This window comes from Podarcis pityusensis, assembly GCF_964106645.2.
Source record: "Podarcis pityusensis genome assembly, chromosome: 6".
Lineage (NCBI taxonomy): Eukaryota > Metazoa > Chordata > Lepidosauria > Squamata > Lacertidae > Podarcis > Podarcis pityusensis.
In genome coordinates, this window is record NC_138030.1 from 66,616,482 (window position 1) to 66,641,636 (window position 25,155).

At 40.8% G+C, this 25,155-nt stretch overlaps 1 protein-coding gene and 1 long non-coding RNA gene across 4 annotated transcripts; one reads left to right on the plus strand and one right to left on the minus strand.

The window, feature by feature from the left end:
* The first annotated feature begins 81 nt into the window (after positions 1 to 81).
* Positions 82 to 17,327, plus strand: DNAJB4 (DnaJ heat shock protein family (Hsp40) member B4). 3 transcript variants are annotated; one of them, XM_081008787.1, is made up of 4 exons: positions 82 to 231; positions 9,011 to 9,287; positions 11,779 to 12,353; positions 14,949 to 17,327. In XM_081008787.1, exons 2-4 carry the CDS (start codon positions 9,077 to 9,079, stop codon positions 15,180 to 15,182), a joined length of 1,020 nt encoding a protein of 339 aa, XP_080864913.1. In that variant the 5' UTR covers positions 82 to 231; positions 9,011 to 9,076; the 3' UTR covers positions 15,183 to 17,327. The 3 variants fall into 3 exon arrangements, with proteins under 3 accessions (XP_080864913.1, XP_080864914.1, XP_080864912.1); XM_081008788.1 differs by lacking the exon at positions 82 to 231 and adding an exon at positions 4,961 to 5,097; XM_081008786.1 differs by lacking the exon at positions 82 to 231 and having other exon boundaries at positions 6,790 to 9,287.
* LOC308478787 lies at positions 6,723 to 25,080 on the minus strand. The gene is made up of 3 exons (XR_013987273.1): positions 24,981 to 25,080; positions 13,246 to 13,315; positions 6,723 to 6,790 (listed from the first exon to the last, which is right to left on the minus strand). It is a non-coding gene; the product is annotated as an uncharacterized lncRNA (long non-coding RNA).
* Between the last annotated feature and the right edge of the window lie 75 nt (positions 25,081 to 25,155).

The window sequence follows — 25,155 nt, forward strand, 5'->3', positions numbered from 1 at the left end:
CCGTGGTGACGTTTTAAGCGGGGTGGGCGGCATTACATCTCGCGATAGGTTATCCCCAAAAGCCCTCCCTCTCGCGCTCTTTTTTTAAAACCCCCTCCCCCGGGCGTTTTGACGTTTCTCCAGAGCCGGCGTGTTCGGACAATAGCGGAGGGGAGGAGGCGGCTCTGAGGGAGTTGCCGTCGCGTCTCTCGAGGAGCGCCGTCGTCGCGGCCTTAGCCTCTGGGCCTGCGAGTGAGTCTGTCAGGGCGGGTGGAGTGAGCGCGACGAGGGCCTGCCTCTCTCAGGGGGCAAGGCGCGTAAAGTAACGGGCTCGGGCCGCCGTTCGCGGTCGCCTTATATATAGCGACAAACCCAAGCAAAATTGGTGGGCCTGCGAAGCGCAGCTAAAGTTTTGATAAACGTTGTTAAAACGAAAGAGAAGCGCACGCCCCTGAAACAAGCATGTAAGGTCCCGGAGAAAACCATGAATGCTGATTTCGTATCTGCCCATAACGTTTATATTAAAGCTTTTCCACCTGCTGTTCCCAAAAAACAAACACGTGTTTTTTTCCTCCAGGCGGTGATGTCTTAAATTTGGATGTGGCGGGGAGGGGAGGGGCAAATGTCTCGTGGGTTTCTGGTACTGATGCATAGGCCTCAGAAACACTCCAGGGACTAGATGCTATCTGTAAGTAATAACATGCCCTAAGGGGCTTGCATCCGATTCCCACCCCCAAATTCTGGGAACAGTAGCCTGTGGGTGCTAGAAACCGTAGCTCTGCAAGAGGGTGAACTGCAGTTCCCAGGATTCTTAAGAGGTGGGGATGTGCTTTTAAGTATATGGTGTGTATTTTCCATGCACCATCTAATCTAATCCTTTCTAAATGCATTACAGTTATAGCATCTTGGACATTTTGGATCAGACAAACTCCTTGGGCTGTATCCAACTGGAATCCATACTCTCCCCCCCCCCCTTTATGCTGGACTGAGGGTGGGGGACACATGTTTTGGGCGTGGTTTCTGCCTGCACAGTGATGCTGTGAAACTCCACTTTCAGCCTTTCAAATGTGCAGGTGGATTGAAGTGCCACTGGCAGAATCTCAGCAGTGCCGAGCCCACACAAGCTGACCCTATCGCTGCCACATAACAGCAAGCCCAATTTTGGCTTGAGCAGCTCCAGGCCAGTGCAGCAATCTGCCTGACCCGCTACCCTGGCTACCAAGTGTGTAGCAGGGCTGCAGGTACAACAGGGTTCCTGCTGCTCTGTAAAGTCCCACACTTACCTTTGTTCCACATTTCTAGGCACAGGTCCAGGCTTTCTAGGTCTTTTTTTCTTTTTGCTCCAGTGCTTACTCCAAAACTCCCTGCTCTTTGCTGCTAAATCAGATCAAACAGCAATCTGCAGAAAACCCATATTGCCATTTACTCCAATTTGGCAGTAAACATCAGGTTTTCCTGGGGAAAGTGGCAGGTGGACCTGTGCCTAGAAAGTATGGAGCAAAAGGTAAGTGTGGATGAGCTCATACTTGGAAGTAAATTTGGTGAATTCAGTAAAGTCTGTTGATTACAAGGGCTCTATTCTGAGTATGACTTAATTGGAGACAATCCTTTATCTTAATCTGTGATCTTAAACTTGCATGTCTAGTTTAGTGTAGTGTTTTTAGACTGTTCTGTAAAATCTTGAGGTTGATTGGAAACTTAATGATTCCTCAATAAGTTCAGTAATTGTGTACAACCTTTGCTGAAACACAGCTTGTCTGCTGTTGTTGATGTTCCTTTGCAATGTATGACTGCAGGGAAGTGTGACACTGGGTCATAGATGACAACTGTGGGTCCCAAAGATACTGCTATGTGGAAAGTGCTTCTTCAGGATAGAAAAGTTTGAAAACCAAAATCCCATTGGTGTCAAAAACTTTCCAAAACAGTATATATAGGATTGGGTTATATTATGTGTTAAGCAGGGAGAAATATATCCCAAAGTGCAGGGTCCATAGAAGAAGCGGTAACTTGCATGTTAGATTTATATTTTTTGTAAGACATACAGTTACACTGTTTTCCTTTTTATCTGAAAGATTTACGTAGGGTTCACTAGGCAAGATTTAGTGAGTTAAGGGACTTAGTGTTGACACTTTAGCCTTGATATATGGTAAGTTGCACAATTCTCTCTTAATTCCTTGAACATAGTGATTGGTGGAAACAATGATATGGGGGTATTGTGCAGCTTTTTTTGCCTTCAAGCAGAGGAGACAGGCTCAATGCGACAGACATCCTCAAAATAATTCATAATGTGTTTTTTCTGGAATCCACTGCTCATCTTAACATCTATTTTGAAGCTGTGAGCTTGCGGCGGGGGGCAAGAAATAGGAATGATCATGGGACAGCCAGAGAAGTTTCATTATCAGGAGTACACCACAAATTGAAATTTGTAAGATAGTCATTGACCTAGGTTCAAATTGCTGCTTGATATGAAAATAACATTGACCCTGGGCCAACCACTACCTCAGCTATATACCTACAACACATGATTAAGACTAAAGAGCAAGTGGCAAAGAAACTACACTGGACAAAGGGCGAGTTTAATGTAACAAAAACAACTACAGTACTTATTTTCCATAATGTTTCTAAACTGAAAACCTTGGGATGGTAAGATTTCTAGTATCTGTAAAGATTAATATTTGTTTAGTGACCTCTAGTGGGCATAATCAGATGGTGCTCATATAAAACATCCAAAGAGTTTAAAACACAGTTTTTCAAAATGTACTAATAAAATAGCTTGCAAGCGTTTATCCACAATAAGAAGTTGGTTACATTTCATGCAATTTTCCCTGAAGCATAAACATGCTGGCAGTAACTGATGAGAGTTGTAATTCAGCAACATCTAGAGTTCCATACGTTCTTGATCCTGCTTTACAGCTTAATTTAGAGGAGGAGGAGCACTAGATTGCGCACTGACTCATGAACTGCATGTAATCACATGAAGTTCATTATTTCGTGAAAGTGTTCTTGCCCCACAACAAAGGGAACTAGACTCTTGGAGTGGAGAGCTGCTTGGCTTTTTCCCTGCTATAACAACATAACCCATGCTAGGCCTTCGTTTAATATTCCTGCATTCCACAGGAGGTTTTTTCGGGGGGAAGAATGAGAAGAAAAGCCTTTTGGAAAGAGCAACCATTGAATTATTTATAGTCGGATCTAGACAGGATTTTGTGGTAGCTGAACGGATGTTTCTGAGGCGAATCATCGGCAGTGCTTAAATCATTCTCTATTTTTGTAAATAGATTTAGCGAAGGTAAAATCTTGAGGGAAGCAATATAGTTGCACAATTTGTAAATCTTTTTGAGGATTTGCAGTCAGGTGTGGTACAACTTGCAGTACCTTGGGCAAAGGGCTTCTTGCTGACTGCATCTAAATGGCTCATTTCATAAGCTGCTGTCAAGTAGAATGGGGGTAGGCAACACCCCTCACTACTTGTTTGCAAGGGAAAACACATTCTTGAGTTATGAATACAAATACTGAATATGGTAGTTCTGGGTTGTTATTTGTAACATGCCATATTATTTGTAACAGGTTCGAAGAAGGGCCTCTTGTGAGATATGGAGTGGCACAGGAATATTAAAACTCAAAGACTTAAGCAACCACCTTTAGTTGTTTCTGATCTGAATAGACAAATTATGCTCAGAGCTATGCAGCTTTCTCTTTCTGTAGAGCTCCTAATGTGTGACATCATCTGGGAATTTTAGTTCAAAACATTTGTCGCTTCTGTCACCCAATTACCTGCCATGGATCTTCCTGCTGGTTAGGTTTAAGGAATCAAATCCAGTCTTTTCTTACTGGATTTCACAGCGCAAGAGAATTGGACTTCTAAGTTTTCTGTAAACTTTAACTTTAGCACTGTGAGTCATACTCCAATGTGTGGGTGGAGAAAAGCCCTTGAGAGTAAGTCTCTGGCATGGATACTTGGAAACACACTCCACCCCCCTGAAATACATTGCATGTCTACAGCTGAAATTTGTGCTGTTCCTTTTTTGGTAAAGTTTTGATAGGAATAATTTTCTTATGCTCTACTTGGGATTAAATAGTGGGATAGACACTAAGTCATGTTTTAAAGTACTTCTAGAAAGTAAATGAGAAGAGCTCTAATTATTCACTGGTATATTTTTGAGGATGTTTACCTTTTTCTCAACCCCATTACCCATGACATATTTTAATCTGCTGGACATGCATTGGCTGAATTTTGATGAAATGCTAAACTGGTTCAGTACTTGTAGTATGGCTATAAGGTGGAGTTTTTGAGCTTTCATTCCAGATTAAAGCACAGTTTAGTGTCGCCGCCCCTTAGATACTGGTTAATCTTAACTATGATTAGTTGAAACAAGACAGCTTCATAAACTACTGTATGAAGCTGGCTTGTTTCAACAAACCATAATCAGGATAACTATGGTTTGCCTGTGTTCAGATGACATGGGTAGCTGGAGGAAACGTGTGGGAGCCTGAAGGCTGATGAGGCTTGTTCTCATAATGCTAAATGAAGTAGTTTCAAAATGTTGGTTGGCTTCCTTAAAAGTACCTGGCAAAAGATAGGCCAGGAAGAGGAAACTTTCTTAGGAGAAGTATTTTACACTATGTCGAAGAGGAACCTAGAGAAAATGAGAGAAAATTCTTTGCTTTCAGAACAGAACCCTTGCACTCTGATCATGGATTCCATGCAGTTGTTGTGTCATGTTAATTTTCAGCTGCTTAGTGTTCAATATCCTTTGTGTGACATTGAACTGAGTGTCTGAGTAAAATTCTCCACTGATGTACAGTACACAAATAGCATGAGCAACAGCAGAACAGACAGTTTTTCTATAAGCTTCAGTACTCTTCTGTCTTTGCTCTCTATTAAGCCCATCACAAAAGTTGGTTTCTATGTTGGTCTTGCCAAAAACAAAGCCAGTGAAAGAATCTGACTAGAGCTTTTACTTGGCAACTGAAAGACAAGGAGAGGATGTTTACACAAAATATTCCCTGCTCAGTTCCAGAACATGATATCCTGAGTTCCTTTCTCACAAAAATAAACTGAGCAGATCAGGATCAGAGGAAACTTCACGTATTGCTGTGTGTAAGGATTGTGGTCAGGTAAGGTCCTGTTTTCCTTTACGAGAGTTATTTACCTTTTAAGTTAGGTGGACAGAACATAGCCCCAGAAACAGCTGTCCAATATGTATCCGTTTCTGCCATAACCTTAAAATTGCCAGACTGTATGTAGGATGACAACAGCCACCATTTGTGCTGTGGAAGCTGCTCATTCCAACTCCTTCCTGCTCTGGTCATGCAGAGAAGTGTATAGGAAGAAGACTGTACTAGGATATGTTGAAGGCAGAAGAATGGGGCAGGATGATAGAACAGAGGGAAGCACCCATTAACTTTTATTTACATAGGTTGGCAAAGTAAGATAATAAGTTTTTTGTAAAATAAGTTCTTGTTGCCTCTCTCTTTGCATACAAAAGCTATTCCTACCAATTCTTTACAGCAAGTTACAGCATGCTATATGATGCCTCACTATACACACCTCACCTTGCTTCCAGTAAAACCACCAGCCTTGGTTTTAAAGGCTAGATGTCCATCTAGACCAGGGACGTCTAACTCCCAATAGACTGCGATCTACTCACAGTATAAAAAAACTGGCAGTGATCTACCCATTGTCGTTGGATGGACCAAAGTTGTTGAGCTTATTTTAGGAAACCACAGTTGTTCCCCCCTTTTTTGGGGGGGAGATCACTGAGGGGCCAAATACCTACCAGGAACACCTTGTGATCTATCAGCAGATCACGATCTACCTGTTGGACATGACTGATCTAGACCAATAGATAACTCAAATTCCATGTTGGAAATAAAAAGGAAAAAAAGGCTTTACAAATAGAAATGTGTTTTTTTTATTTAGATTGACCTGTTATTTACCGTATTTTTCGCTCTATAAGACGCACCAGACCACAAGACGCACCTAGTTTTTAGAGGAGGAAAACAAGAAAAAAAATATTTTGAATCTCAGAAGCCAGAACAACAAGAGGGATCGCTGCGCAGCGAAAGCAGCGATCCCTCTTGCTGTTCTGGCGTCTGGGATAGCTGCGCAGCCTGCATTCGCTCCATAAAACGCACACACAGTTCCCCCTACTTTTTAGGAGGGAAAAAGTGAGTCTTATAGAGCAAAAAATACGGTACTTTGAATTGTTCACGCTACTTGAACTGTTTCGGTTAATAGAATAGATCACATCATTTTGAAGCCATGTTGTAGAAAATGGAATAAGCTCTTCCCTAGGTCTTGCCTTGCTATTAACAGGAATATGTTATTCAAACAAGCTATAAATACACTTTCTGAAGAAAAGACCAGCTGTATTTTCATCTCATTTTATGGTTATATAATGTGTCAGAAACAGCAGCACAAATACCACCTCGCATGTAAAAAAAGAAATATACACATTACTAATTTTAACTGCAAAAATGTTTTTGATGAATATGTGTGTTTTCTATTGGTAAACTGGTTTGACATAGGGACTTGAATCTATAAAAGAAAAAGAAAGCCAAAATGTCATTTAATAAGTCACACACAGTTTCATGTCCACCCCCTTTCCCACATATGCTCGACTTACGGTGGCAGCACTGCTTTTTGTTTTGCTTCACTCACATCTCTGTGGACTAAGTCAAGCAGAATTGTGAAATGGCTCGTGAAATATTTCAGAGTTGGTATGAGGATAAGGACTCACCAACATGTAATGAGAATTGCTCCCTGTTTATTTCCATGAAGAATCTTCTGGTGTAGTGAGAAGTGATACTAGTGAAAGAAGAGGAATGTGTTATTTGGATTGCTTGTGTGTCCAAATTAACTACTAGAGTATGCTGTGTTCCAGAGCAAGTCAAAGGTTTTTGTGCACACATCTGTGCCCTTTCCATTCATATCTGACACACAGAGGACACAAGTGTCATTGTTGGAATGCCTGTTTTATTTTTGGCAAAAGGTTTCTAGGCCATCTTTCAGACAAAAGTTTCAAGGTAGCTAACAAAAAAATCAGTTGGCTTTGGTAGGATGATGTGGAGTAGGCAATCTACGAGGTATGAGAACTAAACAATTCAGAGGAAAACTATCTTGAGTTGCTCCTGAAGGCTATAGAAAATGCTGCAACACAAGTGTAACTTTGCTGGTGGTAGCCTATTCTACTTCCTCCCAATGTCTCTTGGCAGGCTTTCTCCCATCCTCATTCTTCCCCACCCGCCTCAAACATCCATCCATTCCCTTATTTGGACAGCTGTATTTGAGAAACTTCATATAATTTCAGCTGTTGCACTTCAGTAGAATTTATCGGGAATGGAATTCTGACTGTCTGTTGGGGTGTGCGGAAGAAAACTGGGAGGGAAGAGAAATGCAATGGGGAGTGCTGAACAGGATCACTCTACACTGCATCTCTTTGTTGCATACCTTACATGCATTTCTTCAAATTATAAGAAAGCTGCAAGGGAGATGGGCAAAGGGAGGGATAAATTCCCCCAAGGACACCCCCCAGGCCCTTTGTAATCAGGACTGAATGAGCAAACCGTCTCTTGGCATGGAGCAGCTGTTGAGGGCAGGTTCCAAACTCTCTCTTGGAATTCCGAACATTGGTAGAAAGAAATTCTAGTCTTGACGTCAATGGCAGTTCTATTATGAGAAATTTAAAGGCAAAAAGATAATGCCTTCATGGATGTTCCAAGGCTCTCCTACCCTGAGACTTGGAAAATGATTGATTGTACTGTGCTATTCACCATGTCGCCTATAATGCGTAGGTTCTGAGAATACACACTGGCTTCAAAGGTATCAGAATCCACCGCTTACTGGAATAAGCAAACAAACATAAACTAGAATGCTTGAATTTCACTCCGGTGTGAAATCAATGTAACAAATGGATGATTTTAACTGCTTGGGTTCGGCAGTCAAAAAAGCCTTGATAGAGAATATGTGGTTGGGTTCTCTCTTAACAGGCGTGCAAACTGGCTCTTTGGGAAAGAGAAGAGTGAAACTATAATACATAATTTAAGTCATGGTCTTTTGTAAGTCATACTTACTGCAATCTAAGGTTAACTGAAAAGCAACTATTAGCCCCTATTTACTTTTATATTTTCCCTGAAACAATTGAAATTGGCTCTTGTTGCTTCTGCTGTTTCAGCTACCTGATTGTACTGTCCACCTATATATTGGTGCCACCTGCAACTAAAATGACTGCAAAAAACTGACAGGTTGCTTTTTGTACCCTACTCTGTGCTAGGCTTTTTTTTCCAGCATTTGACATTCCATGAGGAAAGCAAATTCACGCAAAGGCTTAATCTATTTTGTATCTGTCACTCGTGCCTAGAGGGTAGCATGGAAAGTGACTGGTGCTGCGAGGCAATCAATCATTCAGTTGTGTTGCTGCTAGTGAAGCACTTGCATTTTGCTTTTATAGGCTGAATGTGAAGAAATCAAAACCAATGTACTGGGAGCAGGAGACATGGCCTGTGCTTTATAAGATCTTTACTTTCCCATAATTTTTGTTGTTAATTGCATGCCATCTCTATCCTGTTAACCAATTCCTCACAACTAAGAAATCAGGGTGTTGTTGTTGTTTTTTATCTAACAGTTTCGTTTTTCACACTTATTACTTTATCACAGTGTGCAAAATTTGACCAGTGTCTGAAATACATAGGTCCATATACAAAAGGAAAGTGGGGGTTAAGGTTTTTCCTCCCCTATCAGCAATTCATTCAGATTCAGAGGGAGAAGGACATTGAACAGTTAACTGCAGAAAGGGAACACTGCAGAGTTTTGGCTGTAGTTAGCTTGGGAAGTGACGTCTTACAGCATTTGCTGTTCTAGAAAGAGCACAGACACGTAGTATAATTGGGAGGGCTCTGGGTGGCAGTGTCTCTACCACTGTGTATATTTATCTGTATGAAACGACCAAGGAGGGGAGAATGTAATAAGCAGTCTGCCCGCTGCTTACTAAAACTGCTGCTCTTGTGACTTCTGTTAACGCTTTTCCAGCAACATCGCAAGCTGAGAAACTGGACGCTGTTATATAGAAGGAAATAAACTTTGTGAAGGTTCAGTATGGGAAAGGATTATTATTCTGTTCTTGGGATCGAAAAGGGAGCATCTGATGAAGACATAAAGAAAGCTTACAGAAAACAAGCCCTTAAATGGCATCCAGATAAGAACAAATCTCCCCACGCAGAAGAAAAATTCAAAGAGATTGCAGAAGCTTATGAGGTGCTGAGTGATCCCCAAAAAAGAGAAATTTATGATCAGTATGGAGAAGAAGGTAAAAGAATTTTATGTACAGTAGTTTTAGCTTAAAATAGAAAGCTTTTTTTTTAAATGTCAGATGCAGTGAGGCAGTTTTTAAGAAGCAGGTTTGAGCAATTAGATGTAGTAACATAGTTTGAGGATTCAAGTCTTGCTTGAGAGTCTAATACTTCTATGGAATGTTCTCATTTAGGTTATTTTCTAGGTGAATCTATTTGATTCATCTGTCAAACATGTTAGTAGATACTATTTAATTTATGTTACAAAAACTTTGCAATAGTTTGCTGAGTTTGTCTCACTCTTCCAAGGTAGCATAAAATATATGGGTATGGTTTTATTAAAATAAGCTTTTATTAAAAATGGCCCTTCTCAGCCAGGGTCCAGGTGTCCAGACTCTAGCCAATATTGGCATCTTGCCTGGAAAGGAAAGAATTTGTCTGATGTCATGAAATACTAGGACAAGTTTTCAGCTTCATCGTAAACAGTGCTAAAGTGCCAAGGAAATGAGGCCCAGAAGCAGTGTGTTTAGCTTAAAACGATTATGTTAAAATAATTTAGTTTAGATGGATTCTTAGAACTTTTGGAACTGGGTTGCTACCTTTATGGTTCAAAATTTTGTTCAAATGCTGACCTAAGCTGGCTTCATTACAATAACATACTCCCTCAATGAAACAAGACTTTTCACTTTATGATGGTCTATTGAAAACATGTGAACACTTAATTGATGAGCTCTTGATGATGATTGCTCTGAGAAGTTTGAATTCATTACAAATCTACACATTTCTATAAATGCTGGTTCTACTTGAAGTTTTAATACTGCAGCTCCAGGATCACTGTTTCTCTTGTAGTCATTGGACTTCCGTGAGGCCTTGAAACAAATGGGTTCCTTATTCTTAGTCAAGGATCAGCATTCTTTAGGCATTCACATGTTCTTTAGTCTCCTTTTCATTCCTACCTTCTTTTCCTAATTATACCAGTGTGTGTGTCTGTGCTTCTTTCCCAGCCAATATCAGCATGGATTTTCTACTTGTCGTGTGAGAAATTAAAATGAAAGGAATAGAAGCAGCTGTCACCAAACATAAAATCATGCCTAATATTTATTTCTGTGTTACACATTAGATCTTTAATGAGCTTATAAAGCTTGAAGTCTTGGTGAATGCAGCAGCTTTACTGCTGCCCAGGACATGGGCAGACTATGGGTCCAGAGCCACTTTTTATAGCCATGGGACCCGGTGTCCTTTCAGCAAAACCTATCCATTATCTATTCTAGGAAGTGTCATTCCGCTAAGCACATGGTATGGTTTGTCAGCCCGCTTGGCATTAGTACTACATCTGTATATGATCATCATGCTCATCATAGCTAAGAGACTAGGTTTAGCCTGAAAAGCCATTTTAGCAACCTATTTTTATTTACTGAATATTTTCTCAGCTTGGAGAAAAGACTTAATTTTTGTTTTCATGGTTCTAAGTCAACGCAAATAAGATTTTTGAAAGTAGAGTTTTAAAACCTTTCTAGAGATTTGTATTCTTGCATTTCTAAATCCCATCCTTATGTAAATTTGATTAAAATCCATGACAGCACAATTTCTCTCCTAACTTTGGGTACTACATCCCCAACTTGCAAACATTCATGTTCTTTTCTATTCTCTCTCTCTCTCTCTCTCTCTCACACACACACACACACACACACACACACTACCAAGCAGCAGATGGCATTTAGAACCAAAGACTATAGAGTTATGGCCCACAGCCTTCTCATGCAGAGTCTGCTTAGGTGTTTTGAAGATAGACTAGAAAGCTAAGAAACTGTTTAAATTTAGGATGGCTGCGTAGGTGTAATTAATCACAGAGTGTAGGTGGGTGCCATAACGTTGGAAGAAATGGCAGGCTTGAAATAGCTGAGGTAACTGTCAGCATGAGTGTGATAGCATAACTTCATAAGATCTCTTTATAAATATCACTTTGCGTAGCTTGCAGTACTTTAGCATTTTCTAATTTCTTGGGCTGTAGTCTATTCAAAACTTAGAAGTAGGTCCAATTAAACTCAGCTGGGCTTCCAAATAAATGCATGTAAGATTGGGCTGTGTTATATTTGATGTGTGGCCCAATCCAATGGTTGCTTCCTCAAAGTAGACCCTACTGAATACTCTAAAGTAAGTCCCATCATTAAATGTGTACATGATTATAGTTGGAGATTGTGCCTTGCATTTCTAAACCAGAATAATAATAATAATTTTATTATTGTACCCCACCCATCTGACTGGGCTGCCCCAGCCACTCTGGGTGGCTTCCAACATGTATGAAAACATAATAAAACATTACACATTAAAAGGCTTGCCTATAATGGGCTACCTTTCAATATTTTCTAAGGGTTATATAGTTACTCATCTCCTTGACAACTGATGGGAGGGTGTTCCACAGGGTGGGTGCCACTACAGAGAAGGCCCTCTGCCTGGTTCCCTGTATTTAAGTTTAGCATTGTTAAACTTATTTGTTCCCTTTTGTAGGACTGAAAGGAGGAGCTGGAGGGCCAGATGGGCAAGGTGGTACTTTCCGGTACTCCTTTCATGGAGACCCACATGCCACATTTGCAGCATTTTTTGGTGGTGCGAATCCTTTTGAGATCTTCTTTGGAAGAAGGATGCCTGGTGGCAGAGACACTGAAGACATGGAAGTGGATGGAGATCCATTTGGTTCCTTTACTTCTTTCAATATGAATGGATTCCCAAGGGAAAGAAACACTGTTGGTAGCCAACTCCGTCGTAAGCAAGATCCCCCTATTGTTCATGAACTCAAGGTATCACTGGAAGAGATTTACCATGGATGCACAAAAAGAATGAGAATTTCCCGAAAACGGCTCAACCCAGATGGTAGAAGTGTCAGAACGGAGGATAAAATCCTCACTATTGATATCAAGAGAGGATGGAAAGAGGGCACCAAAATTACATTCCCCAAAGAAGGCGATGAAACACCTAGCACCATACCAGCTGATATTGTGTTTGTTATTAAAGATAAAATACATCCTCACTTCAAGAGGGATGGTTCAAATATTGTCTATCCTGTCAAGATCACCTTACGAGAGGTAATTACCTTGTTATGCTTTGGAATGGTATTGTTAAAACTTCATGCCATCTGTGCTTCAAACTTGTTCACATTGTTTTACAGTCAAAGCTGAGTCGAACTTGATAATAGCCCATATATCAGGCTTCCTAAAACTTGGCCCGCCAGATGTTTTTGGCCTACAACTCCCATGATCCCTAGCTAGTAGGACCAGTGGTCAGGGATGATGGGAATTATAGTCTCATAACATCTGGAGGGCCGAGTTTGAGGAAGCCTGCCATAGATGATGTTGTTTGATAAATATGTAGACACCCAGATAATGGGCGTGATTCACCTAACGAGTCCTGTCAGCGCAAGCCCTGCAGAAGAACTGCCACTTGCACAATGGGGCTTTCCCCTCTCCTCACACCAGCGCCCCCTCCAACCAGCATGCCCCAAAATTGACTCTGGGGGAGTGTTGGGAGAACTCCCAGAGCAGCACCCAGGGAGAAGGAGAGGGGGATAGTTCCATCTGGCAAGCTGCAGTGCTTGCATTGATGGCACTTCCACCATGGTGTAACACTGGATTCCACCCACTGTGTTGAATAGTTCAGCACCATTTGGAAGAAGGATGACTGCTATTCTTTGACTTTAGCATGTCATAACAGAGTGTGGGATAAAATATCCAAAGCTAACACTGTACTTCATAATTCTGGTTGCTGCTTGTGCCATCTCTTGCTTTCCCCTCATTGCCATTTTCTGTTCTATTCTGGGTTGAATCCAATGCTAGTCCAACTTGGAGTAGACCCAATGAAGTTAATGGATCTGGCTAACTCAGGTTCATTTACTTCAATGGATCTACTCTGAGTAGGGCTAGTACTGGGCACAACTCTCTGCCTGCAACAAAAGTTAGTCATGTACTCAGTTGAGCCTACCTTTTAACTGGCTGGGATGTTTTCTGATTCTATTCAGTGGCTCTGAATAGTATGAGGATGTGGCATCGCTCTGCAGCATGATAGAAAATGTGTTGGTCTAAAAGGTTATTGGAACACAAATGCAGAAACCCAAAACAGACTCATGAGCAAAACTCCCACCAGAATGCCTCTGGGGGGTGGGGAAAGCACCCACCTACACTCTAATAAAGTTGCAGATTTTTAAAACAGCAGAGAAATCAGTGCTGTGTGGACAAGATCTGCTTTGCTTCTAATTTTGTAGCAATTGAGTAGTTGGATACAAAATGGTGCAGTTATGCAAACCAACACTTGGCCAATGTAAGCAACAGTAAACTTAGCTGAGATGGCATGGGTTTAATTTTAAACCAATGCTTTTATATAAATGGGTGTTAAATTGATATATATGTACATTATGTTGCAGTTAGAACTAAACAAGCAAAATGAAATAGAACAAAACTAAACTAAATAGCGCTATGAGCTATGCCTTATAATAATATTACAGATACCGTGTAAATACCTCTCTATAGTGCATCTAAGCAACTAATATTTTGCTAATTTTATTTTGAATACAGCTTAGGCCAGGCTTTGGGTTTTTTTGTTTCAAGTACAATTAGTTAGAGAGTCTGGCATTCCTAATAGGTTGGCTGACAGTGGTTTACTGGGATTCTTACATAAACATTGAATTCCGTGCATGTAGGACTCCTTCATTTTTGTCCATGGGTTGCAAAACGAGTGTAGTGCACTTATGATTTGCATGAATAGATCAGGGATAGGCAACATGATGCCCTCTGTATTTGGAACTAAAACTACCACCCACCCCATCCACCGTAACCACTGATAACGAATAAAGCAAGTTGTAGACAGCATTATCTAAAGGGTACCATGTTACCTACATCTGGCATGGATGGTTCCTACCTCAAGGAGAAGATGGATGGTGTCCAGTAGTGACCAGTGGGGCTGGATTGCTAACCTGACTTGCCAACACCAGGAAGTCACTGCTGGTTAGCAAGAGGAGGAGTGGCAAAGCAGCAGGGAGCTTGGTATGGGTGCAGCCAATCTGCCTTTGCACTACACAGAGGTCCCCATTGCCTTGCCCCTCTCCCTCTTGGTAATGGGCAGCAATGCATGACCTTGGGAAACTAGGTCAGCAAAGCAGCTCCACCGGCCACTGCCCTGCCAACCACTACTGGTAGTGCTTATATGCACAAGAAGCTCCATGTAAAGCAGGGATGGAGAGCCTGTAACCCTCCAGATGTTGTTGGATGCCAAATCCCATAAGCTTGAGCCAGCAATGTCATTGGTCATATCGGAGTGGTCACAGGTTAGCCACTTCTGCTCTATGTAGTGGGAACTGTTCAGCTATGTTTGCTTATTGTTTTCCATTTACAAAACCATTTATAGTTATGAACTGCATACATAGGATTGTGCTGTAAGAATTTGGGCTACACAGTAATTATTTGTATAAGATTCAATCTCTGCTTCTGAAAATTACACCCTAGGCTTTACTTGAAAATACGTTTACTTGTAGCATTACCAATACACCCAACATAGAGTAGCAGTATAGGATGTATAATACTGTAACTGTATTTCTAAGTTATATTTCATAGATACTTATCTTTCTTTAAGTGCTTTACAAAAAAAATGTCCTGCTGCTTCTGATTTGGCTTTTTAAACTTATTTTTTAGGCCTTGTGTGGCACCTCAATCAATGTACCAACAATAGAAGGTCGAACCATACCTATGACAGTAAATGAAGTTGTAAAACCTGGAATGAGAAGAAGAATTATAGGATATGGCTTGCCATTTCCCAAAAATCCTGACCAACGAGGTGACTTGATTATAGAGTTTGAAGTAACCTTTCCAGACAGTATAGCTCCAGCATCAAAAGAAGTACTCAGGAGAAATCTTCCTGTTTCATAAAACAACGTACTTTTTTGAACTTGTTCCAAAAGGACACTGAAAATTGAAGATTTGAGGTTTATGCTGTAAAAGTGCAATCTATAACTGTGGAACTTAACTTTTTTGTGTGTGGATTGGGAAGAGAGTTATGCAGTGCTGCATGAGAATAGGAGGCAAAAGTACAAAATACTTGCAATCAAGTATGAAGCTAAAACCATTTGCTGTGTATTGGATTTTCCTTTTCAAAAAGTTTTATCCAGTATTTGCTTATAAGTAAGATGTATCTTTGTGTGTGTGAGGGGGGCACTTCTGTGCATATCTCATATGCACAGAATCATGAAGTGCTTGAGTTTTAAAGCACTTTACTTCAGATATTTCTTTATCATCTATGTGAGATTATTATATTGCAGGATCAGAAATCGGAATTCGTAGTATGAATCTATGTAACGTTTGCAATATTTATGTTGTGTATATGCCAATTTGCTATGTTTACATTGCACACAGCAGAAGGCAGGAAATCTCACTTGAAATGTTCATGAGCCCGAAGGGTAAGTTTTTTTTCTGCATTGTTTTTGGATTCCTTTCCTCAGTATTCTACAGATGCTTGCCTAACAGAAAATTATATGTGCCATTCCACAGTCATACATATATGTACCATGTAATGAACATGCTCCAAACCAGAACACACAGTGGGTGACTCAGTAGTTGCCAAATATTCAGGGTCTAACCCCTACCCTACATTTACGCAGCCTCCACTCCTATCCAGCCCAGGCCAAGAGACTCCCAGACTTCACCTGACGTTCCTAAGATTCCAAGGGAACAAGGGTCAAAGCAATACCCTCTGCTGTCTGACCTTATTCTAAAAACACAGTACCTGGTAGGGAACGAAGCAGTCAAGTATTGGATTTAGTACCAAGGCATTACCTAAATAAAGCTCACGCACACACACAAAATTCCAAAAGGAGGTACATTTATTTGATAAAAGAAAACATTAGTGAGAACAAATATATTTGGGCAATTATGTCAGATCAAACAAACTGTGCTAAACCAGCCAGTTCTGTACATATCAATAAAATCATTGGCTTCGCAGGGACAAAAGCATACAACACAGAGCAAGGTAATCTAAATATGATCTGAAGGTGGGATGTTCCCTGCCAAAAGTAAGGGCCTGCTTTCTTCTAAAAGGCATAGCGACCTAGGTAAATCTTGTTAACCTGTAAAAAGGCCTCAAGACCCCCCAGCTTTCTGGCACTTTAGGCTACATGCTTTCCCACCAAACCCAGCTCAAGCAACCATTCCAGTCGTCAAGCTCACAGCTGATTTACCACATTTCCATATGGAAAAAATGTGACAGCAGTTGTTTTCATGTCCATTAAAACATATGTCCAAATTGTGGAACCTGCCTGCTGAGAGAGTGAGTCTATATAGAACGGTTATCTGAACAAATGTCAAGGGAATGGGCCTATTTCAAGCACACTAACTTCAAGTCTTTCACAGTTTAAGCCCCTTGAAACTTCTGTGGTCAGTAAATTAGTAGTTCTCGGTCCCACTTAAGAAGTTGTAAGCTTGTTCTGAATTATCTAAACGAAGGGAAGAAAATGCCCTCAATTATAGTTTTCTAAAAGAAAAGAGAAGGAATCTATAGGGCTGGTACCCTTGGATGGCAAAAATTAACAAGTAAACATCCTTTTAGCATTTGTCTCTAAACTTGCTGCAATATGTTAACATCTGAAAGTCATATTCTTTAAAGAAAACAAATGATTTTATGTACATACAAATGTGCTAGGTAGCTGCACTGTTAACCAACAGGGTAATTAACAATTTTGTATGCTTTTATGTAGAAAATTAATTATGACACCCATTCCTTAAGCAGTAGCCATCTATAATGCAGAATAGTTATAATGGGGGGGAACCATTCTAGAAACTACCCATTTGAATGAATTGGCAACATTTAATAAGATTTTATACATAGGATATAAAGAAATATGTGCATTCTGAAAGTAGAAGGATCCAGAACTTGCACTCGTGACACTAGCACTCATGACACTAAAAGTGAGAAAGTAGAAAATGGCTGCTTCATCCTTATGCATATTGTTTATGCATTTACATATCATTCATGATCTGTATTGCATTTATATGTTTTTTAATTAAATATATTGTTTCTAACTTGTGTTTTCTATTTTTGTTCTTTCAACTGAGTTGGGTGCATGAGAGCAAATGAATGTAATTATAATTTATCTATGACTTTATTGAATTTATATCCTGCTCTTGCTTCCTAGGGTAGCAGACAACAAGGGATAAATAATCTTAAAAACAATTCCAATATAGATGCAGACTGGGAAGGAAATCAACTTAAATGACTTTTTGAAAAAGGAATGTGTTTCTTATGTGCCAAAACCCAACAAGGATGACATCTGGTTAATACTTAAAGGGATGGAATTCAGAAGGGTAGATGCCACAATGATAAAGGCCCGATTCCTGTTGTGTGGAACAGAGCTCCTGTTTGATGGTATCTGCAGGAGGCCCTCACCTGCTAAGCACAGTGACTGACTGTGTGTACAAGGGGTGAGATGGCATTTCAGGTAACCTAATCCCGAGCTGTGTGGGGCTTTATACAGCAAAACCCAGCACCTTGTACTTAGACCAGAGCTTAATTGCCAGCTGCTACAATTCTTTCAACAGTGGAGTAACGTTTTAGCAATACCTTGCCCCAGTGTGCAGTCAATCTGCCACCTTTTGCAACAGCAGCACCTTCTGGGCTAACCTCAAGGGCAGCCCCACAATCAAGCACATTGCAGTAATCATGCAAGGAGATTACCAGCACACAGACCACGGTCGTAAGGCTACTGCAGTCCAGGAACAGCAGGAGCTGTCTTACTAGCCAAAGCTGGTGAAAGGTACCCCTAGCCATAAGGCCACCTAGGTCTCTATGCATCCAAGATGGATCCAGAAACACCCCCAGACTATGAACCTCCTTCAGGGGAAGTACAACCCCATCAAAAGCAGGCAATCACCCAGTTATCTGGACCCAGAAACCGCTTACTCACAGGACCTCCATTTTGCCAGGATCCAGGGTCAGTTGGTTGGACTTCAGTAGAGTCCAGGCACTGGTCCAGGGCTCTCAGGTGGGTGTCATTGCCATTCTAAGAGAGCAAGGTAAGCTCCGGCACCTCTTTTTATAGAAAAATAGCACTGTCTGTAGTACAACTGCCAGAGGCCTGGAAGAATAACCTAATGCTATTATCTGAAACCAGCTTTGAAAATGGGATCTGAACCACTGTAAAACAGTGCCTCTAATAGCCATCTCACAGAGTAAGCTCAGAAAGATACCAAGGTCAGTGTTGTCAAAAGCCACTGAAAGGTCAAGTAAGAATAGGCTTTTGATACATTGACCATGGTATCTCAAGCCAACTTTGAAAGATAGGTTATAGGGTTGTACTCCCCTGTCCTCTTCCTGATAAAAATGATCCATCAGGGAAGCCAAAGCTGATTGAGTCCCATAACCAGTCCTGCACCCAGACTGAAATGGGTCAAGATAATCTGTTTCATCCAAAAGTACTTACAATTGGTGCACAACAACTCTCTGAATCATCTTTTCTAAGAAGAGGATGGATAGCATGCAACTGGGTGTGAGTTGTCAAAAACCAATGGCTATTTAAGAGTTTGTTTAGTAACAAACTATAGCTGCAATAATAGGACTGCAATCTAATGTACACTTGAGAGTAAATATGCTTTTCAACATTCAGTAGTAACCCCCTCCCCTTTTTATATGTTAAAGTTTAACAATAAAATAGTTCAGAATCCAAGAGAAAAGTAGATATAAGTAATAGTACAATCTCTAGAACACATGAAGACTAGTGTGCATTCAAGGTTTAATCCTAGGTAAGATGATCCTTTAGATATGTGGAATGCTGGCTGTTTAAAGGCTGTAAATGTCAAAAAGAATACTAATAGGCAGCTGAGTCAAAATCAGAGTTACATGCTTTGTGTGGTCTGCTCCTGTCAGAATAAGCTGCAGCAGTAGCTTCCAAACAATCTTCAAGGGCAGCCCAATGCAGATCACATTACAGTATCCAAAATGAGATATTACTAAAGAATGGCTAAAATTCTGATATGAGAGAAAGGGATATAACTTGCTTGCCAGCTTAAAGTGGCAAAAGGTGTACTCCTTGCCACAGCTGTCACCTGAGAAGCACCAAATCAGAGTTGAGAGTCACTCTCTGAATAAGAAGTCGCTTTTTGAGTGGGAATTCAATTTCTGGAAGAACAGGGAAATTCAGTCTCCCTTAATTGCTGCTCTCTGTCTTATCCGGATTCAGGGAATATTGCTGTTTTTTATTTGATATAAACAGATGTCAACAGCATATAATTCTGCTGTCTGCACTTATGTAATACATCCCTTTGGTAAATGTACAATAATGTTAAATATAATGTTAAAAAGCAGAGAGGCTAAGATAGAACCGTCTGGAATCAAACAGGAAGGAAGGAACAGGGCCACTGCAAATCGGTTTATCCACTGTTGGTTTTCGGAATTCAAACACTCAGCAGAAATTGAACTTACTGAATCCCTGCTGGAGGAGCACACTTTTGCCCTGGATATAATCACAATGAGGCTATAAGTTTAGCAAAATAAAAAAGCTATCTTTATTATAAGAAATGCATGATAGGAAAGATCCCAGTTCTATCTGACTCTGGTAGAGATGCCTTGAGCCATGCTTGCTTTTGCAACTCAGCAGGAGAGATGCAGAAAATATTTCCTTGCGGAAGGTAAGGATGAAGAAGTAGGAAATTTGTTAAATTTGGTTAAAAGGTGTGACACTTTAACAACTTCATAGTGAGTACTGGCACCTATTTTTCTAGAAAAGAAGCACTGCTTAAGAGTATCATTTTAGCAGCCAAGGGAAGGACAACACAGGTTAGATCAGAAAGGACCGCCTAGGAAACTTGGAGGTTCCTATTTCTATGTACTCTTTCCCACGCAGACACATTAGCCTCCAGTGCAAGCTGAGTCGCATCTCAATACTTCCTACACTCCCAGTTGTCTTAGCTGGTAAAAGTGTATCAGATGCTTCTGAGTTTATAAGTTAATTAAGAAGAGCAAGCAGGTTCACATTCTCATACAGGAAGAGGCACAGACAGTTCATTAGGGTAACTAATTGAAGAATATTTTACATTCTGACTGGTATGGATCTAGAAAACCTGATCCAAGAGTTTCTCGGAACTACGTAGGTCTCAGCATTCCAGGTGCCAGGGATTGGCTGAGCTGAGAGAAAGTGAAGGCAGAGAAAGATCTCTTTTCCTCCCAGTCATAATGACATAGCTGTCACCACTATTGCAGCCCCCACAGCTGCGTACGAAGGAGCTGGAGGGCTCACTTGTGAGGTGCTGACAGTAGAAATCTCAGAGAGAAATATGCATATATTTCTACAAGCTTTCTGCAATGTTGCTCATAACTATTATCCCCAATCTGAATCGAGGCTTGGACGTTTACTCATCACATAGACCAACAGCTGCTGGATGCTTTCCAAACTTTTCATGTTGGTGACACACTTTTTAAACATGCATTATTTTGTGATACAGTAATTCAGTTTTACTAGAAAACCGGAAGTTCAACTAACTCCTTTCCAGTCCCAGGAGGAGCGTGAGGAGCTTTCGTGTGACACTGCAGCATACACACTAACATGTCACGACACACAGTTGGGAAAGCTCTGCTGTAGACTTTCCAGGCATAGATAGCCAGGAAACAAGATACCATTGTGTCTCATTATTCCCCATCACCTGCACATAGCAGCCAGTGTGTTGGATTAGGGGGCTGTGTTTGTAGGGAAATGTGTAACGTCATGACAGTGTCTCATGCATTTGTTTTATTGGATGTTAGCTAGGGAAATGCATGGGTCGGCAACACTCATTTATTTAGCTAGGTCTTTAATTAATGTTTACTTGGGTCTTTAAAGCTGCCAGCAGTGTAGTAGCTTGGACAGGGCTCAACCAGGGGTTGCTGTCTGTGAAAGTCTGAGGAACCTTCAGTACCCATCACTTGTCTGTCAAGGGAATAATATTTATTTATTTCTGCTATCACAAAGAGTTTTTCCTGTCCATTACGTGGTGACAAAGCTGGGTTCCTTACTCAATCAGCCTGTAATTAAGCCTAGTACTAACTAACTGAAACAATTGCATATTCCTTCCTTCCCTCCCCTTTTTTTGTTTTCCCTCCATCAAACATTAGAATGTAAGCTCAATGGGGCAGGGAGTGGGGATCTTGCACTCTGTATAACACTATGCACAGTGATTGTTTCACGCAGATAAATCACTGTCTCTTATAACACACAATGAACTGTAAATCTGGGCCTGATTAATTGTTTGCAGAGTTTATGTAAACATTAAAATGGGAGAATGCAAAATACTGAAATTTGTAAAGTAGTCCTGTTGACCTCTAGTATCATTTATAGCAATGTCCTGAACAGTCAGTGTAAATAATTTATATAAATGAAGTTTGGCAAGAATCCTTGTCTCCATAATCTTATATACTTAATAGCATTTTCTGTTGTGATCATCTTGATCAATATTTATTAGTCACCATGATGTGGTTTAAAAGTGTGTTTCATTTTATTGCTTCTAAATGAAAACCTAGGAGAGAGCAGACCACAAGTCTAAAGTTCTTCCACTGCAAAATGTAGGTGCATGCTGTTTTTGAGCACTTCACTTCTTTTTTAAAATGACCTAATACATTTTCTTTAAATAGTTTTCCATTAAGAGACATATTGCAGTTAGTGTATATTATACACATTGTATATTATATGAAATCAAGTTTGTTGTTGTTTAGTCGTTTAGTCGTGTCCGACTCTTCGTGACCCCATGGACCAGAGCACACCAGGCACTCCTGTCTTCCACTGCCTCCCGCAGTTTGGTCAAACTCATGCTGGTAGCTTCGAGAACACTGTCCAACCATCTCATCCTCTGTCGTCCCCTTCTCCTTGTGCCCTCCCATCTTTCCCAACATCAGGGTCTTTTCCAGGGAGTCTTCTCTTCTCATGAGGTGGCCAAAGTATTGGAGCCTCAGCGTCAAGATCTGTCCTTCCAGTGAGCACTCAGGGCTGATTTCCTTAAGAATGGATAGGTTTGAACTTCTTGCAGTCCATGGGACTCTCAAGAGTCTCCTCTTGCACCATAATTCAAAAGCATCAATTCTTCGGCGATCAGCCTTCTTTATGGTCCAGCTCTCACTTCCGTACATCACTACTGGGAAAACCATAGCTTTAACTATACGGACCTTTGTTGGCAAGGTGATGTCTCTGCTTTTTAAGATGCTGTCTAGGTTTGTCATTGCTTTTCTATGAAATCAAGTTACAACCTGGCTATTGCCTGGATTGATTTACCTGTTTCTCTGTTTACCTTGACCTCAGCCATTAGGTGAGTTGCTGTGATTTGTTCATATAATTTCACTACAGTACTGTCTGCCATTATTCCATTATTTTGCATACAGTCCTTCAGGATGTTTGTGTATGAAGGATGGGTGCATGGTGGAAGTAGGTCTGAAGGAAAGGGGAAAAATAACAAACCTGTAACAGAACTGTAAGACAATAAGCAGTCTGTGTGGTTAATTGTAAAATGGGTGCCAGAGGCAAGGAGTCTAAGTGATGGGAGTCAAGAAGATCTAGTTGCAGAGTTTTGGGGATATATTAGTACAACCTAATTGGCCACTACTGTGGTCTGCTCCTATGCAGAATTTGTTTGAAATAAACCCTACTGATATCCGTAGACAGGATGTAAGCTTCATGCTCAACCCTATGCGTGTTTTACTTGGAAGTTCCAAGTGGAATGGTTGTGCAGTGGCAATTTTAGACTCTGGACTTAAATCACCTTATGATTCCTTGAGACACACACAATTTAATTGCAATTTAAGTGTTCACTTATTTCTAATTGTGGAAAGCCAACCACCCTGCTGGGTTTGGAGGTCTACCTCCCCATTCTCCTGAGTGGGGTTTTGACCTTCAACTGCAGATTGACATCCTATGCCCTTTTAAAATGTGGCTCTTTTGGGTGGGGATGTGTTATTGGGTTTTTGTTTTTATTTTGATTATATATATTGTGGTTTTTATGCTGATATTTTCTGTGAACTGCCCTGAGACCTCCGGGTATATGGGGTATATAAATTCAATAAATACTACTACTACTACTACTACTAATAACAACAATATGTGCTGATGGCACCCCTGAAGTGGCCTCTAGTCCACAAAGCAATATGCAGCACCAATCCTTCTTGTCTTTAAACTACCAAGGACTTGTGTTGTTCTGTTTTGTTTTGTTGCTGAAATTTATTTATGAAGGACATCTTGTCTGCTGCCTATCCTGCCAAACAGTAAATGTTTGCCCACATGGGGAAAAAATTTCCTGCATTGCAAGGGGTCGGACTAGATGTTCATCATGCTCGTAGGAGCCAAGTCCTAGGGGACCTCCCTAAATAAAATATTTGAGGTGGCTGGGCCCCTTCAAAGTTGATGGGCATTGCCATTCAAATGATGTGCAAGTGCCGTGTCATATGATCAATTACGTGGGGCGGAGCTTACCTGGGTTCCCCCAAATATTTTATTCAAGTTGGCAACCCTGCTCATGGTCCCTTCCAACTCTACGATTCAGGCTACCTCGGCGGGCGCTGCCATCTGAAGCACACTTAACTGCAGAGAAGTGAGCAAAAATGTATAAATCTAAATTAAATGCTGGAAATGTAAAGAGAAAGAAGGTTCTTTTTATCATATGTGGTGGTCTTGTAGTAAAGTTAGGGCTTACTGGGAAATGATATATAATGAAATTAAAATAATGTTTAAAAGAATGTTTGTAAAAAAACCAGAAGCATTTTTTTTGGGAATTATAGGAACAGAATTAAAGGGATGTGGGTGGCGCTGTGGTCTAAACCACTGAGCCTAGGGCTTGCCGATCGGAAGGTTGGCAGTTCCAATCCCTGCGATGGGGTGAGCTCCCGAGCTCCTGTCAACCCTAGCAGTTCGAAAGCATGTCAAAGTGCAAGTAGATAAATGAGGAAAAGTGAGCAAAAAAATCATATAAATAAGATAAAATCTAATGGCAAAATCATACGTGGTGGGATTGCAAGATTATCCCCCCCCCCAAAAAAAGGGAAATGATAGCAGCTTGTCATGCTGGCCACATGACCCAGAAAAACTGTCTGTGGACAGAAAAACTGTCTGTTGGCTCCCTCGGCCAGTAAAGTGAGATGAGCGCTGCAACGCCAAAGTCGTTTGCAACTGGACTTAACTGTCAGGGGTCCTTTACCTTTTTTTATAGGGACAGAACTACCTAAACCGTATAGAAACTTATTCATGTATGCAACTACAGCGGCAAAAATGTTACTTGCCCCAAAATGGAAAGAAGCAGAAGTCCCAGCAAAGGCAGAATGGATACAAAAACTTATGGAATATGCAGAAATGGCGAAACTTGCCGGAAGAGTGAAAAATCAAGATAACAAACTTTTTTTAAATAAAAGAATGGAAATGATTTATTGAATATTTACAGATAAATTGCAAACAGATAAGAACATTGGGAGGATTACTGTGATAACTTGCAGTTTCGTAAGAGTATATATTTAAAGAAGACGAATAAATGAGCAAATTAAGTTAATTTGGATACGCAGAAGATATTAAAAATAAATTTAAGGAACCGCAGGAAGGGGGGGGGGGAGTCAAGTTTTGAAATGGGATTGTAAAAATCAGTGAAATGAAGGATTGTAAAATCAGTGAAATGTACCAACCTGCAAAGTATAAATAAATAAATAAAAGAGAGAAGTGAGCTGCTCCCGGAGCTTACCCTGCTTGACTTCGGATGGTTTAGGGTTGCAGTGCTTTGGTGAGGACTGCAGCCTTAAAGGGGCAGGTACTCTTGTGTGCTCAGCGTCCGTCCATCCATCCCTGGCGCGGCTCTAAAGCCAGGGGAGCGGGGGGTGGGGTGGGAAAGGTCCGGTGCTGCGAAAGCGCGCGCAGGA